Here is a 14,928-nt window from a genome sequence, read left to right as displayed (position 1 = left end):
GATGAAGAAGAGAATGCGCAACAAGGAACCAGGAATCAGCTGTCAAAAGAGTAGCTAAAGTGTAAGCAACGGATCAGAAAGAGGTAATTTTTAAATTAACAGTATCTTGCCAAACAATCGTCCACTAAACATGTGTCGTCATTATTACTAGAGGGTATCCCTTTACTGCTGAATGTTATTGTAGCCGTGACTACCTGTTCTGTAGTTAGTTAAATAACCTAGGGTAGCTAACGTGACGCCTAACTGCGTGAGCTCAGAACGTAGCTTGCTAACTAACGTAGCAAACGTTAGCTGGCTAACTCCGAAGGTAACAACGCGTAGTTAACATTTAATTAGTTAGCTAGCTAGATAAATGACGTTTATATTAAATATGTGGTTGGCCAATGTTATATGTTGAATAACGTATGTTTAGTTGTCCGTTAGCTGCCCAACAGGCATCCAGTCAAGAAATATGGTCGCGGCTTAACGTTAGCTACGTTAGCCAGAAAACTGTTGTTGTTGTTGTTGTTGTTGTTGTTGTTGTCGTCGTCGTCAATGTTCTGCTAACTAACAACCACAGGCTAACTAATGTTGCTAATGCGATAACATTGAGAGCAACATCCTAGCTAGGTTAGCTATATGTAACTTTTCATCGTCATGCCATATATGTTTGGCTTAACGTTGTCTAATTGTGGCCATGTTTAAATGCTGCATGGCAGCTAATGGCAAGTGAGGAACTCAATTTGTATTGGAAGCTAATAGTAACTTATATCTTAGCTAACGCTTTTCAAAAATAGATTTGCAACACGACTAGTTGAATGTTTTGTGTTTACTTTATTTTGCTCTCACAAACGTGTTTCCAGATATGTTCAGAGCTTGTGTACAGCACTGACCTGTGAGCTCTGACTGAACACACCCGCGAAGATGCCTGCAGTTTCCACCGGGGCCAAAGAGCTATATCTGTCCACCTCACTGGGTGAACTCAATAAAAAGGCTGACATTAAGCCGGACAAGACAAGTACCAGAAGGTAACTTTAGGTTTTATGTTTACTGGTATCAACCCAGTAACCCAGTACAGTAGAACACACTCATAGCACACAGGAACTGTTTCTAAGTGAGGGGACATTGCAATCATAGTGATGAAAACGTGTTTTTTATTTGCTGTGTTTTAGCTATGTTCAGAGTGCCTGCAAAGTCTTCAAGGCGGCAGAGGAGTGTCGTCTGGACAGAGATGAGGAGAAAGCCTATGTGTTGTACATGAAGTATTTAACAGTATATGACATCATCAAGAAAAGACCAGACTTCAAGCAGCAACCGGTATAGTTAATAATTGTAAAATCAACTTTATTTCTGTGCATTTTCATGTAAAGACTTGTTGTAATGTATCAAGAATTGAAGTTAGTTATTTCTGTGTATAACTCTTCTCTATTTCAATGTATAAAGGAGTACTACATGACCATGCTTGGGCAAAACAGCTTTAAGAAAGCCATTGAAGAAGCCGAGAAGCTCTCTGAAAGTCTTAAACTCAGGTTAGAGGCTTTGCTTGTCTTAGACTGTACACGCCTTATTAATGCATCAGCTGCAAGATATAACATTGGAATATTTTTTCTATTCAACTTAGCGAATCTTTTATTTTAAACAGGTATGAGGAAGTTGAGGTTCGAAAAAAACTTGAGGAGATGGAGAGAAAAGAGGAGAAGAAAAGAAAGGAGGAAATAATAGAAAAAGATGGTCATCCAAAAGTGTCATCGGCAAACAAGAAGGACAGCAAAAAGGTGGAGATGCACTGTCTTAAGGCAGACACTTGATTCCAAAGAGAAATATAATGTACATTATAATACATGTAAATAACCATGGTTTGGTTGTATTTGTGTCTACACTCACTAAAGGTAAACAGTTTTATCAACGGTTCACATCATAGCAGTAATAACAGCAACACTACTAGCTTCATTAGCAAATATATGAATGAATATATGTTTTAAGTAATGGTATGTTTTTTTTTTTTTTTTATTGTTTGGAGATTTTTAATGTAAGAAGAAATAAAGCCGAATGGAATCAGTAATTCAATATTCACGTTTTTGACAAGATGAATGTTTTGTCTGTATGTCAGGTAAAAGGAGAACAGAATGAACTGAAGAATGAATTGAAGAAAGCAACCTCAAAAGGTAAGCAGAATAACACAAAAGAAGTCTGTGAAGTATTTCTGAGGTGAAAATCATTCTATAAACGGAGACTTTTGCTGCTATTATGTTTAGTCTTAAACCCATCAAGTGTTTTTTTGTCTTGTGTTGATTTAATGACTTGACCTGATAGCTGCGGTGTCAGCTGGTGGGATCTCAGCTGAGACGCTTTTCCACATGATGAAGGACCAGGCGATTACAATGATTGTGATGGATGCCCGCAGCCACAGGGACTTTGAGGAGTCTCGCATTCAGGTCCCAGGCCAGACCTGTGTCAGCGTGCCAGAGGAGGCAATTAGCCCGGGGTGAGAAAGGGGATTGGACCTCAGGCTTCATACCTGTTGTTTGATCTGACGCTGAATGTGTAATTTATAATCTGGTTTTGGAGTGATAAATATGAATGAATCTATGATTTTATTTCCTTTTGTTAACTTGTTTTTCAGTTTCCTCTGTTCATGTCATTTACTGTCAAACAAAGTCTTAATTCCTAAACCTCTCTATGTGTTTAGTATCACTGTGAATCAGATTGAGGCGAAGCTGCCCGAGGTGTCGAAAGATCTTTGGAGGCGGCGGGGGTTTGTGGATTATATAGTCCTGCTCGACTGGTTTAGTTCTGTCACTGACCTTACACTGGGCACAACCTTGCAGAGCCTCAAAGATGCCCTCTATAAGGTAACTGTGTGAGGCGTGTGGTGGTTGGCATTTGTGCATGTGCTTATGAGTGTGAATAACAACAGCAGAACTTTCCTGTGAGGTACAATGATGTGTTTGCACACTCCACAGTGGGACAGCATCACCATCCTGCGTAGTGAGCCGCTGGTGCTGGAGGGAGGCTACGAGAACTGGCTGTTGTTTTACCCCATGTACACAACCAACGCTAAAGCCCGCCCCCCTAGACAGAATATCATCAGCTGCCTCCCTCAGTGTGAGTAATACCAGCACCGCATGTTACAGTTTGGGCTTTTTGCATTAATCAGGCTATGTAGTTTAATTTGTTGGCAGGGGTTGTGTTAATGCAGCTGATGTTATTTGTTTAAAAAAAAATTATAAAAGCAAATTAATAAATTGGTCAAATAAAGTGGGCCTAATTCTGTCTCAGATTTTATCAAAATGTCATACTTTAGACTCATATATATTCATATTCACCAAAAAAAATCTATTCTTGAGCTTTGCATCCCAGATTATGCTTGTGTTTTCTGGATGTTGTCCTTCATGCACCCTAAAATACATCAACAATCAACTAATCACAACTGTTGCCATCTTTTAGTGGTTTCTTACTGTTAGGTCTCTGTTTTTTGTCAAAACCTTATAAATACACGCACTAGTTTCCAAATCACATTGTAATGGCCCAAGTGAAATGGCTCTTAAACAACACATGTTCCTACAATAACTATATTGCACATCACGACCAGTTATTCCAGCTCACAACCTGCATTCTTTACCAGTAGCAGTGTGAAGGCTTGTGTTAAGTACAGTGAGTTTTTTTTATATTTTATATTAATCCTGTATTGCTCATTAAGTGTTGCTGGACTCTTTAGTCTAATATTTCTAATAATATCATTCTCTCTTAAATTGATTAACTTTCTTTGATGTTTTGAACAGTGAACTTTAGCTACCCATCCCTGGAGGAACCAAAGCCTCCGACCCCACCTCTACCAGAGCCTGAGGTTACACCCAGGCCCCATGAACCCTCCGCTCCTGTGCTGGTGAACGGGGTTGCACCAGCAGAACCCCCCACATCTAAAACTTCCATGGTGATTGACAGGCTGCCAGACGCTGTCAATTCCAGCGTCACAGGCTCTACAATTTCTGAGCAAGACCTTAGTAAGAAGGGCCCTGTGGTAGGTGCATCCAGCCAGTCACCTGCAACAGCCAAAGCCTTCCCACAGGTATACTACATATTCTGGGAGAGTACAAAACATTAAGGACTTAAGTGTGTCTGTATATCACTCGTTTTGTTTTATCCTCCTGTTCACCTGTCATAGTTTGACCGTACCAAGAAACCTTCTGTCTGGGTGTCGGACGAGCCTAAGCCCAGCCACAACGGGTCAGCGAAGGACTCCACGCAGAACGGCCCATTTGTCCCTGACCGCTCAGTCAAACCGCCCCTCATCCCCAACACTTCTCTGTCTAAAGAAGAACAAAGCCAGATACACTCCGAGGTGGTGGCAGGGATGGAGAAGGCGAGGCAAGAGCAGGAGAAACGCAACCAGGAGCGTCGTGTAGAGGAAGAGAGACGGGAGAAGGAACAGAAGGAAAGGCTAGAAAGGGAACAAAGTGAGAAGAGGAAGAAGGAAGAGGAGGATAATGGACTTCAGGAGAAAAAGAAACTGGAAAGACAGAAGGCAGAAGAAGAGGGAGATAAAAAGAACAAGCTGCGGGACGAGAAAGAGAGGAGGGGAAAGGAGCAGAGCTCTGACACTCCTTCGAAGAGTATGTCTCTGGACTTGCCTGCTCCCAACCATCTTGTTAGTGAAATTAAGGTAGGTCCTTTTTTCTTTCAGATGTCTCATTTCACTCCTGTGTCCGTGGGAAACTGCAAGCACAAAATGAATGTTATAGTCAGGTTTAACGTTTTTGCTTTTGCCAGTTACAACACAAGCATCCAATGCAAGCAGAAAAGTGAACCAAAGGGATCAGACCTCAAGTCCCTTAAGCACCTGACACACTAACCCGACGGCCGACCATTGCAGAAAAGGCAGTCGGACTGATCAGTCGGCTCCCCGTGGTCCAAAAAGTGCCTCAGAACACACCGAAGCGACGCCGACCTGAGTGTGTAATACGTCTCCATAACAGCAGGTGGCGCCAATCTGTATTGTCGCCCAAAAAATGAAAACCGGCAGCTGATTGGACGAACGTGTCACGTGGGTCTGGTTTCTCCGGAAATTTAAAGCCAAACTGTTCAGAATACAATCTCATATTTTACTAAAATAGTTCACTGAAACTATTAGTTTCTGAAAACATTTTAAGCGAGAAATAGGCCATGCAGTTGCTGAATCTGTCTTCATTTCAGATCGACAAAGGTCAGTTTAAAGGTCCCATGGCATGAAAATTTCACTATGAGGTGTTTTAACATTAATGTGAGTTCCCCCAGCCTGCCTATGGTCCTCCAGTGGCTAGAAATGGCGATAGGTGTAAACCGAGCCCTGGGTATCCTGCTCTGCCTTTGAGAAAATGAAAGCTGAGATGGGCCGATCTGGAATCTCCTCCTTATGAGGTCATAAGGAGGAAGGTTACCTCCCCTTTCTCTGCTCTGCCCGCCCAGAGAATTTGGCCCGCCCATGAGAAAGAGAGAGACATCATGGCTTTCAAAAGAGCAAAGTGGAAGTTGGTCAAGGCCACACCCCCACCTTCCACCTTGCCCCTCCTCAATAGCACTTAAAGCTACAGACACAGAAATGACACATCCTAAGGAAAGCTCATTGTGGGACTGGCTCTAGTGGCTGTAATTCTGCACCTAGGCTGAATTTTGAGGAAAGATACTTCAGATACAGTATTAGGGGACCACTAAGGCCTATATAAAAGCATCCAAAAAGCAGCATGTCATAGGACCTTTAAAAGATTTTCGTCAGATTTTGAGAGGCTTAGTCACGCTCATCCCACTCGTCACTTCCGGGTTAGCACTCCACCAACCAGATTGGTCATGGAGTCCGACTGCCCGCCCTCCGACACAACATGTCAGGTTGGCCAAAATGAAGGCTGACAGCTCCTCGGACGGACGACGGCACGGAGCACACCGAACAGACTTGAGTCACTGACCTCGCCAGACTGTCCGACGACCGATTATCGGGTTGGTGTGTCACTGCCTTTTAAAGCCCTGTGTGTTACATCTGTGGCTAAAAAGAAACTGTGAAATCCTTTGCCGTTCTCTTTAGACAATGAGACCACAAATCCACATGTCCATACACTTTATAAACACCGAGCCCATCAATCTGATCATCTAGTGCGTGCATATTTAATCTAAATTTGACTCAGAGGGCTGCTCGGTATCTGTGACTGTGACTCCACACACTTCTTTTAAACTAGGGCTGTCAGCGTTAACGCGTTAATCGCGATGCTCTATTTTGGAGAGTGCTACTTGCCGACCTGTGGGTGAAACCAAATCCCAAAAAATTACTGCAGCTCTTGCGAAACGGGTGGCAACTAACTGCAGACCTGTCAGCATCGTAGAGGACTCGGGTCTTCAAGACGTACTACGGTTGACCTGTCTCGTTGCCGTCGAGGGGGACGGTAGTTTTCACGGATACACAGCCTGTACGACACGGAGAAAGCAGCCCAACTGGAGCTGCTGCAAAGTGCTGCAAACGCTGTCTCATTAACCGGTGATCACTGGACGTCAGTGAGTAATCAACATTATTTAGGAGTTACTAAACACTATATTGACTCTAGTAAGGATAGGGATTTTTTGTTTTTTAGTTAGGTACTTGGAGGAATTGTGCAATAATGACAGATTCACACATTTTTCTTTTTGTTTACAGTAAATAAATAATTACAAATCTTAAAATCAAGTTTATAAAGTAACTTTCTTTGCATTCATTTGATTCCCAATCAAGATACACTGGCAAATATTGCGTTCGATTGTTAATATGTACTTAAAAACTGTTCTGAAATGCAAAATAATAGAATTTTAATCATGTGATTAAAATATGCGATTAATCGCGATTTAACTATAGAAATTCAGCGATTAAAAAATTTATCGTTTGACAGCGCTATTTTAAACTATATAGTTACCCAGAAGAATTGCGTCACAGAAGTACCAAAAAAAAAGTTTCACTTTCATTTTCTCTGTATGTTTGCTCTTTCACACTCATGCTCTAGCTCATACTGTCCAGCTCTTTCCATTCAGATTGATCACTGACGTGTGTTTAACCTGGGTTACTGTCAGTCTGAGTGGAGTATATGACAGATTGCAAATGCATCAACTACATATGCAATTTAAGTCTGTTTAGAAGAAAACTGGAGACACAAGTTAGTATTTGTTTTGTTTTAAAAAGATTTAAAGAGCATATTTTCGGCTTCACAAAAACAAGGACGTCAAACTGTTTTATGCTTGAACAATGCCAGATGTGTCTGGGATGTTGGGCTTCAGAAATACCCATCATTCCTTTTATCCTCACCATGAAACTGTCACTCATAATTATTTCTGTGAAGAACTTCTAAGTGAAGTTGCTGTGTGTGTGTTTTTCCCACAGAGGGAGCCCCTGACCAGAGCAAGGAGTGAGGAGATGGGTAGGAGTGTACCTGGCCTTCCAGACGGTTGGATGAAGGTACGAGATGTTTAAATCTGAAAGTTAAAAAAAAGGCATATTTTCATTGAAAAATAAGTATTTCCTTATGCCCCTGGTTGTTCCTTTCAACCTAATGTTCTATTTTCTTTTTTGGCCAGTTCCTTGACACGGTGACGGGGACCTACCGGTACTACCATTCCCCAACCAACCGTGTCCACCTGTACCCTCCTGAGGTCACTGTTCCCCAGACTCCACCCTCCACGCCACCAACGGTTAAACAGAAAACACCACGACCAGCTGAGCCAGACACCAACTGTGAACAAGAGCGGGAACAGTCTAAACTGAAACGCTCCTACTCCTCCCCTGATATCAGCCAGGACCTGAGGGAGGAGGCCCAGAAGAAGGCCAGCGCTCCGACCACTGCTGCTGTTATACCTACCATCAACAGGGAGACCAAGTAAGGCACACAGAGGTTTTATGTCCTAGCGACTGTGATAATTGGACAATGCATCTAGTGTCTATTACATTATCTAGCTGCACTGTATCGCTTTGGATATATTACACATTGTGTTTCCTTTAGTCTTATTTCTGCAGGAACTACTCTGGTATTCTCTAATTCTGCTCCTCTGCCCTGCAGACCTTCCAGTGCTAAAGTCTATTCCAAAGTCGAGATTGTGCGGCCGTCAGCTGCCAAAATTCGCAACCTGAATCCTACGTTTGGAGGTAATGGTCCATCCCTGACTGGTCTTCGTAACATGGGCAACACATGCTACATGAACTCCATCTTGCAGTGTCTGTGTAACACTCCTGGCATGGCTGAGTACTTCAACAACAATTTCTACCTGGAGGACATCAACAGGTCAGGGGCCCAGATACGTGGAGTTGATTACCATAAGGAATCAATCATGTATGAGGCACATACTTAACATCTCTGTCTCTGCTCTTTTCCTCTGCCAGGCAAAACATCCTTGGTCATAAAGGGGAGGTGGCGGAGGAGTTTGGTGTGATCATGAAGGCCCTGTGGGCCGGTCTGTACAAGTGCATCAGCCCGCGGGACTTCAAGATCACCATAGGCAAGATCAATGACCAGTTTGCTGGCTATGACCAGCAAGACTCCCAGGAGCTGCTGCTGTTCCTCATGGATGGGCTCCACGAGGACCTCAACAAGGTAGCACGCACACTTGTTTCATGCGAGATTTAGAAATTAAAGTATGGCATAATTAAAGTCTTAAAAAAGCTTTTGATATCTGCTAGGATTAACACTCACGACTAAATGTGCTCACCCTGAATTAAATATTGAGCGAATAAATAAGTAATTTATTCATTTTAACCATGGCTTTCTATGGCTTGTCTTCTACTACCCCTGTAAGTTGTTTCACATTTGCCTGTTAACAATTGAAACATAGTCTTTTATCATTTTCCTTCTTTCTGTTTTTTTTTTTTTTTTCACCTGGTTTCATTTTGATGGCAAATTAGAGAGTAAGTAAAGAGCTGTGTGTCCTTGGTCCTCCTGCAGCAGTGTGAGTGTGGCGTGTCTGCATCTGTCTGGAACCTCTGTGCATGTAGACCCAAGATATGCTCATTGCATTACAGTATCCACTGATTTTACTGGCTTCATGTGCATCTGAATAGGGGAAATGACTAGGTTAATTAGTTAAAAGTTTTTTAGACTCCTCAAAACCTGACTATGTTTCGTAGTGAAGGCCTCAAGCTGTCAGAGATGCTTCTTAAAAGAACAGGCGGCTTTGAGATATTGTCTGTCTCCACCTGGTGTTGAGTTAAAGTAATACATTCACCCCATTTTACCTTGTCAAGCTATTTCAAATGTTAAGGACGAGGTGTCAATTAGGTTGTAACAGCTGATGATGTGCATTTCTCATGAAACACTCTCCATCTCATCACATCCCTTTTGTGTGATGTTCAGACCCGTGTGCCATCAGGCTGGCCCTGTCCCAGTCTCCTGGCTAATTGATCAATCAGCCTAATCATCAATCTAATTAATGAGATATTAATTAGCAAGTGTTAATCTGCCTCACATATCTTCCTACCTATCATAATGAGAGGGATCTGGCTGAACTGCATGCTAATGAAGCTGAAAGAGATAAGATAGGTGTTGAAAACAAAGTGTATCGCTTACATTCAGTCTACAGTTGTCACTGAGTTGTGTTTTCAGTAGTACTGTAGTATTGTAATTATGACCAGTATATTTTGCATCTGTTATGAGTCAAGAAGGCAGGTTTTGCTAACACCTAAAGTGGCAGTCGTTTCTGTGTACCAACATGTTGTTTTTTTCCGCTCTATGGTGTCAGGCGGACAACAGGAAGCGGTACAAGGAGGAGGAAAACGACCATCTGGATGATCAGACGGCAGCCGACTTGGCCTGGAGCAAACACAAGCTGCTGAACGAGTCCATCATCGTAGCACTGTTCCAGGGCCAGTTCAAGTCCACTGTGCAGTGTCTGACCTGCCATCGCAAGTCCCGGACATTTGAGACCTTTATGTACCTTTCGCTGCCTCTGGCCTCCACCAGCAAGTGCTCCCTGCAGGTCGGTCAGACATTAAACATGTGCATCAAAGCGTGTGTCAGGAGTTTTTTCCCGCTTTTTACAGTTTGAGATAAGCTTTACACTAGTCAGAAAGACCATGTTTTCCTTTATAGTACTTAGGATCATTGTTGAGGGCAGTGAGAAACAGTTTACAAAAAAGTTTAGTGTGGGAACTGCAGAGTTCACATTAAAGTGAACATTTACACACTATTCTCATCTGTTAAGGCTGGACTGTTGAGTTCCGGATAGGGCTGGGCAACATATCGATATTATATTGATATTGTGATATGGGACTAGATATCGTCTTAGATTTTGGATATCATAATATCGTGCTATGACATAAGTGTTGTCTTTTACTGGTTTTAAAGGCTGCATTACAGTAAAGTGATGTACTTTTCTGAACTGAACAGACTGTTCTAGCTGTTCTATTATTTGCCTTTTCCCCACTTAGACACTGTGTCCACATTACTGATGATTATTTATCTAAAATCTAATCTAATCTAAGATATTTTGTTAGAGAACCAATTGTCAACCCTAGAATATCGCCGCAATATTGATATCGAGGTATTTGGTCAAGAATATCGTAATATCTGATTTTCTCCGTCGCCCAGCCCTAGTTTCGGAGTTTCTTTCTCTTGACAAACACATAATCTCACTACATCTTGAGTTTCTATGTATTAAAAAAAAAAAAAAGCCACAACAAAAATATAAGCTTTAGGATCTGTAACCGTTTTTATACTTGACCAATGTGTTCCATGCTTCTTGGCAGGATTGTCTGAGGCTGTTCTCCAAGGAAGAGAAGCTGACGGACAACAACAAGGTGTTCTGCAGACACTGCAAAGCCCACAGAGATTCCACCAAGAAACTGGAGATCTGGAAGGTCCCGCCCATTCTCCTGGTGCACTTAAAACGGTCTGTTGTGATGTTAGAATTAAAAATGATACAGACGAAGACCAAATGCTTTGACACTGCCTACTGATGAGCAAAGAACTTCTCGCTGTTGTTCTTTAGTAAAGCTAAATACACACTTTCACTGTTTGGGGAATAGGATAAGATTAGATTTTATATTTTTGGCATTTTTCTCACTGCCTCCACATCTGACACACTTTTTCTTTAATGGGCATCATTTCCACAGATTCTCCTACGAGGGTAGATGGAAGCAGAAGCTGCAGACGTCTGTAGACTTCTCTCTAGACACTCTGGACCTGGCCCAGTATGTCATTGGACCCAAACAGAGCCTGAAGAGATACAGCCTGTTTGGAGTTTCTGTAAGTAGAAGTGATATTAATTCTGTTTTGAAGTATATTTAAGAGAAAATAATGGAAAATATGTTACAGGCGAGGTTAAGAAACCGTAGGCTGTGAAACAAAATATAAAAACAAGAAATATACTCAAGAATACAAACATTAGAAGAAGGATAAGAGATGCACTCAATAGTACAGAGTACAGTACATAGCAGTATATTACTATTGCTATGTAGTTATGTCTTGTAGACCTTCCATAAAGCGGTCAGTCCTTTGGTTGGCAGACTCCATAAATAGTTGGAAAATAAGCCAAAAACAGATTAGTTCTACTAGTCAGGCAGCCTTTGGACCATAAACACACCAATGTGTTCGGCTACTTTACAGCAAGACAGGTTGACGGTAAGATAACCTTACATAATACACAATAACGGGGTTTTCTTCAGAAGAAAGGAGTTTGTAGCAAAACACGTTTCTACTGGCAGGCTAAGATGAGAAAAGGTTTGGGAAGCACACATGCAAAACTGCAGATATTTCACAAGTAAGAATTGAAAATAATAATGTTCATATTAACCTTCTTTTCCGCTACCAGAACCACTACGGGGGTTTAGATGGCGGCCATTACACAGCCTACTGTAAGAACGCCCCCAAACAGCGCTGGTACAAGTTTGATGATCACGAGGTGACGGAGATCTCCACCTCCTCCGTCAAGTCCTCGGCAGCCTACATCCTGTTTTACTCCAACCTGTGACGGAGCCGTAGGACACGGAGAGGGAACACTACGCCAGAGCAGCGCACGCTCAAACCTAGACGGTGTTTTGTTTTTTTTCTTCTTCTTTTTAAAATCACAGCTCTGAGGGGACCTGGTGCACGTAGTTGCGGGTTAACTAGTCGTGTACGTGCACGCGAGGACGCACTCAAGCGAGTTGCGATGAGAATCCTGTCTGTCGCAGATCGGAGGAAGGGGCAGGAACACTGTGCAATGCTTCAGCTACTAGAGGACCCTATACCTGTTTAAACATGCTGTCTGTTCATATTACTGATCATCTAGTGACTAAACAGATGCTCCTTTTACTCTGACTTCTTAATGGTGGTGTCGTAGGGCTGACAGCTGGTTCAGATGCTCTTCACTCTCATTTCTGTTGCAGTCAGTGGGGATTGCCGTATCGCAGAACTGATCAGCTTTTTTGTTCTGTGTCTACACCAGGGTTACCAGTTGTACATACTTGCCAATGCTGATGTTGCACATTCAACAATGTAAATACTGGAGGGCAAGGTGTTAATGTGTTAAGTGACCAAATTATGATTTTTAGTAGCAGCCATTATACTGTAGTATCAACATATTCATAAAGACAAACTGTGTGTTGTAGGGGTTTAACTCTATAGCCTTCTGATGTTCTAACGTGATCTTCAAGGAGATGGAAGAGAGTGGGTATTGACTTTTGCATTCTTTGCGAAGAGAGGAGGGAATTGTGACTGTTGCTTGTTCATATTAGCCACATTGTTGCACTTACACAATATGCAATCCATTTAAGTTGTTTATGCAGAACACATTGTTTAATAGCAGACATTAATACTCGCCTCAGAATGCTTTAAAATGATGCTGATGCTGAGCTTGTATGTCTTGCTCGGTCCAGGCAGTGACAGAAAAACCTACCTGCACCTACACACTTTGTTTAAAATGTATTCTCGGTTAAACATACTTAACGCTTTACATTATTATATTCAAACACCACAACTATTTAGAGGAAAAATGACTGTGATAACTTGGCATCCTTTCATTGCTTTTCGTTTTATTTCTGTATTCAGTACTGAGGAGAATACCTGGGAGAATATGAAAACATAAGAAATTGACCTTATTCACTGACACTAGAGCGTCAACATTTGCTGCCTGCCTGCCTGACCGACCGACTGACCAGAGCAAGCACAAAGTATACTGATGTTTTTTTTCTTCTGAATGGACCAGAGATCTGAGGTGACAGGATTTGATTTCCTGAGTAAAGTTTTATTGCCTAGCATGAGGTCATAATCTGTTTTCTTTCTACATGTTGATTTTATTTCACAATTTGTTTCAGATATAATGATTATATTAACCACAAACAACTCATATTTATTAAAACTGCTTCAAATTAGTGTTTGTGTCTGAATGACTGTTTCAGGATCAGCTGAATGAAACCCTGCCCGTAGTCATTTCATTCTTGAGGATATAAGACTATATGATGTATAAACATTACACACAAACAGTTACAGACTGTAATAAGGGCACACAAGTCAATGCTGGAGCTTTACATTTATTTGGAGAGCAGTTATGGTGAAGTCAGCACAAAAACAAGCATCAGTGATGTCTGACTGATGCAAGGCCACAGATTTAAATGCATTTTTTTAAAGAGTACTTCACCGATAGCATTGGACTTATCGAACAACAACAGAAAGGAAGAAGAAACTCAGCCCCCTGGCCGGCTGGTTGGAGGCCTCAGAGTCCGTGGATCTTTGGCTTTTGAAAGCGCTTACGGCTGTAGAGCAGCACGTAGGCATTTGGAGATTGCACAAGGCTGTCCGGTACCTCTCGGATCGCCGAGTCGTCAAAACAGTGCCAGGTCTGAGTCAGGGCGTTGTGGCACAGAGCTGTGTAGTGACCCATGTGAAGATGACCTGTGTGGTTCTAGAGAAGGAGAGGGCCCATTTACATGAACATTATATAAAAGACAGAAATTGTGGACAAGATCAAAACTAAATTCTTTGTCCACAATGCATCATTTCATGCAAATATTATACTCTTGTTTAATTTCTTTTTATTTAAGTGAGTGCTGTAGTTGCCATTTTTGTGTATCGTATAAAAGAAATCAAATCAAGACTGTCTACCCCAAATGTAGTATTAAAGAACAACATCACTCAGCAAGCCACGGATTGCATTATAAAGGAGATATGACTGCTGCAGAAATGCATTGCCATCCTGGCATCATAAAAATATATTTGAAATAAAGGGGAATGATGTCTTCCTTAAACTCCAAAAATCACAGAACCAAATCTATTATAAAAAATGTCTGTCTGTGTCCAAGTTATTTTTACACATGCCCAGTGTAAAAATAATAAAACGTCTAACTACACCTTCCAGATTCAAAGAATCAATTGGTATTGTAATAAATTGTAATCTAAATTGTAATTTAGCCAGTAGGGTTCCTTATATATGTTTACTGACCACAACAGCATATAGGCGGTATGAAGAATATGAGGTGTTCTGTACTGAGCTGGATAGAAACGGGGAGAGATTGAGCCTCATGGTGAACACGACATTCGTCCTCAGTTTCACCTGGTTCTTCCCCTTACAACCAAACCTGCAGACGAGATAAAGATCATATTTCAGAAGATATCATGGTTTACAGCTAATAATACCTACAACATTAGTTCTCCAGGGTATTTAGACATAGTAGCCCTTCATAATAACTCAAGTTAGTGTATAAAAAATGCAAGGCTCTTCTTGAATGAAAGCACATGATTGATTGTGAAGGTCTGTTGCTCCATATGAAGACACTGTTAAGTACGTTAACATTATGAATGCTAAATCACAGTTAAATTATCCATAATGAATAGCTCTACATTTCTAGGATAACTGGGCAAAGTTCCTCTGCTAATGAAGATCATGTGGACCTTTTAGGTGAGATTGTTTAATATGTATTAATATATTATGATTTAAGTTATAAATCACATGCATTTGTTCAGATTACTAAAGAGTCATCAATTAAACATGTGCCCT

At 41.5% G+C, this 14,928-nt stretch overlaps 1 protein-coding gene across 1 annotated transcript; it reads left to right on the top strand.

Moving 5' to 3' along the window:
• Nucleotides 1–13,307, top strand: usp8 (ubiquitin specific peptidase 8). The gene is made up of 19 exons (XM_078243545.1): nt 1–83; nt 843–1,007; nt 1,152–1,296; nt 1,423–1,508; nt 1,622–1,754; nt 2,090–2,144; nt 2,293–2,464; nt 2,669–2,831; nt 2,943–3,084; nt 3,762–4,048; nt 4,145–4,642; nt 7,352–7,426; nt 7,546–7,844; nt 8,025–8,246; nt 8,345–8,555; nt 9,697–9,933; nt 10,703–10,845; nt 11,069–11,201; nt 11,767–13,307. Exons 2-19 carry the CDS (start codon nt 904–906, stop codon nt 11,923–11,925), a joined length of 3,264 nt encoding a protein of 1,087 aa, XP_078099671.1. The 5' UTR covers nt 1–83; nt 843–903; the 3' UTR covers nt 11,926–13,307.
• Nucleotides 13,308–14,928: the final 1,621 nt, after the last annotated feature.

The sequence above is a fragment of the Sander vitreus genome, chromosome 1 (genome assembly GCF_031162955.1).
Source record: "Sander vitreus isolate 19-12246 chromosome 1, sanVit1, whole genome shotgun sequence".
NCBI lineage: Eukaryota > Metazoa > Chordata > Actinopteri > Perciformes > Percidae > Sander > Sander vitreus.
The sequence above is the reverse complement of the archived record's forward strand: the minus strand, read 5'-3'. Positions and strand labels throughout refer to the sequence as shown.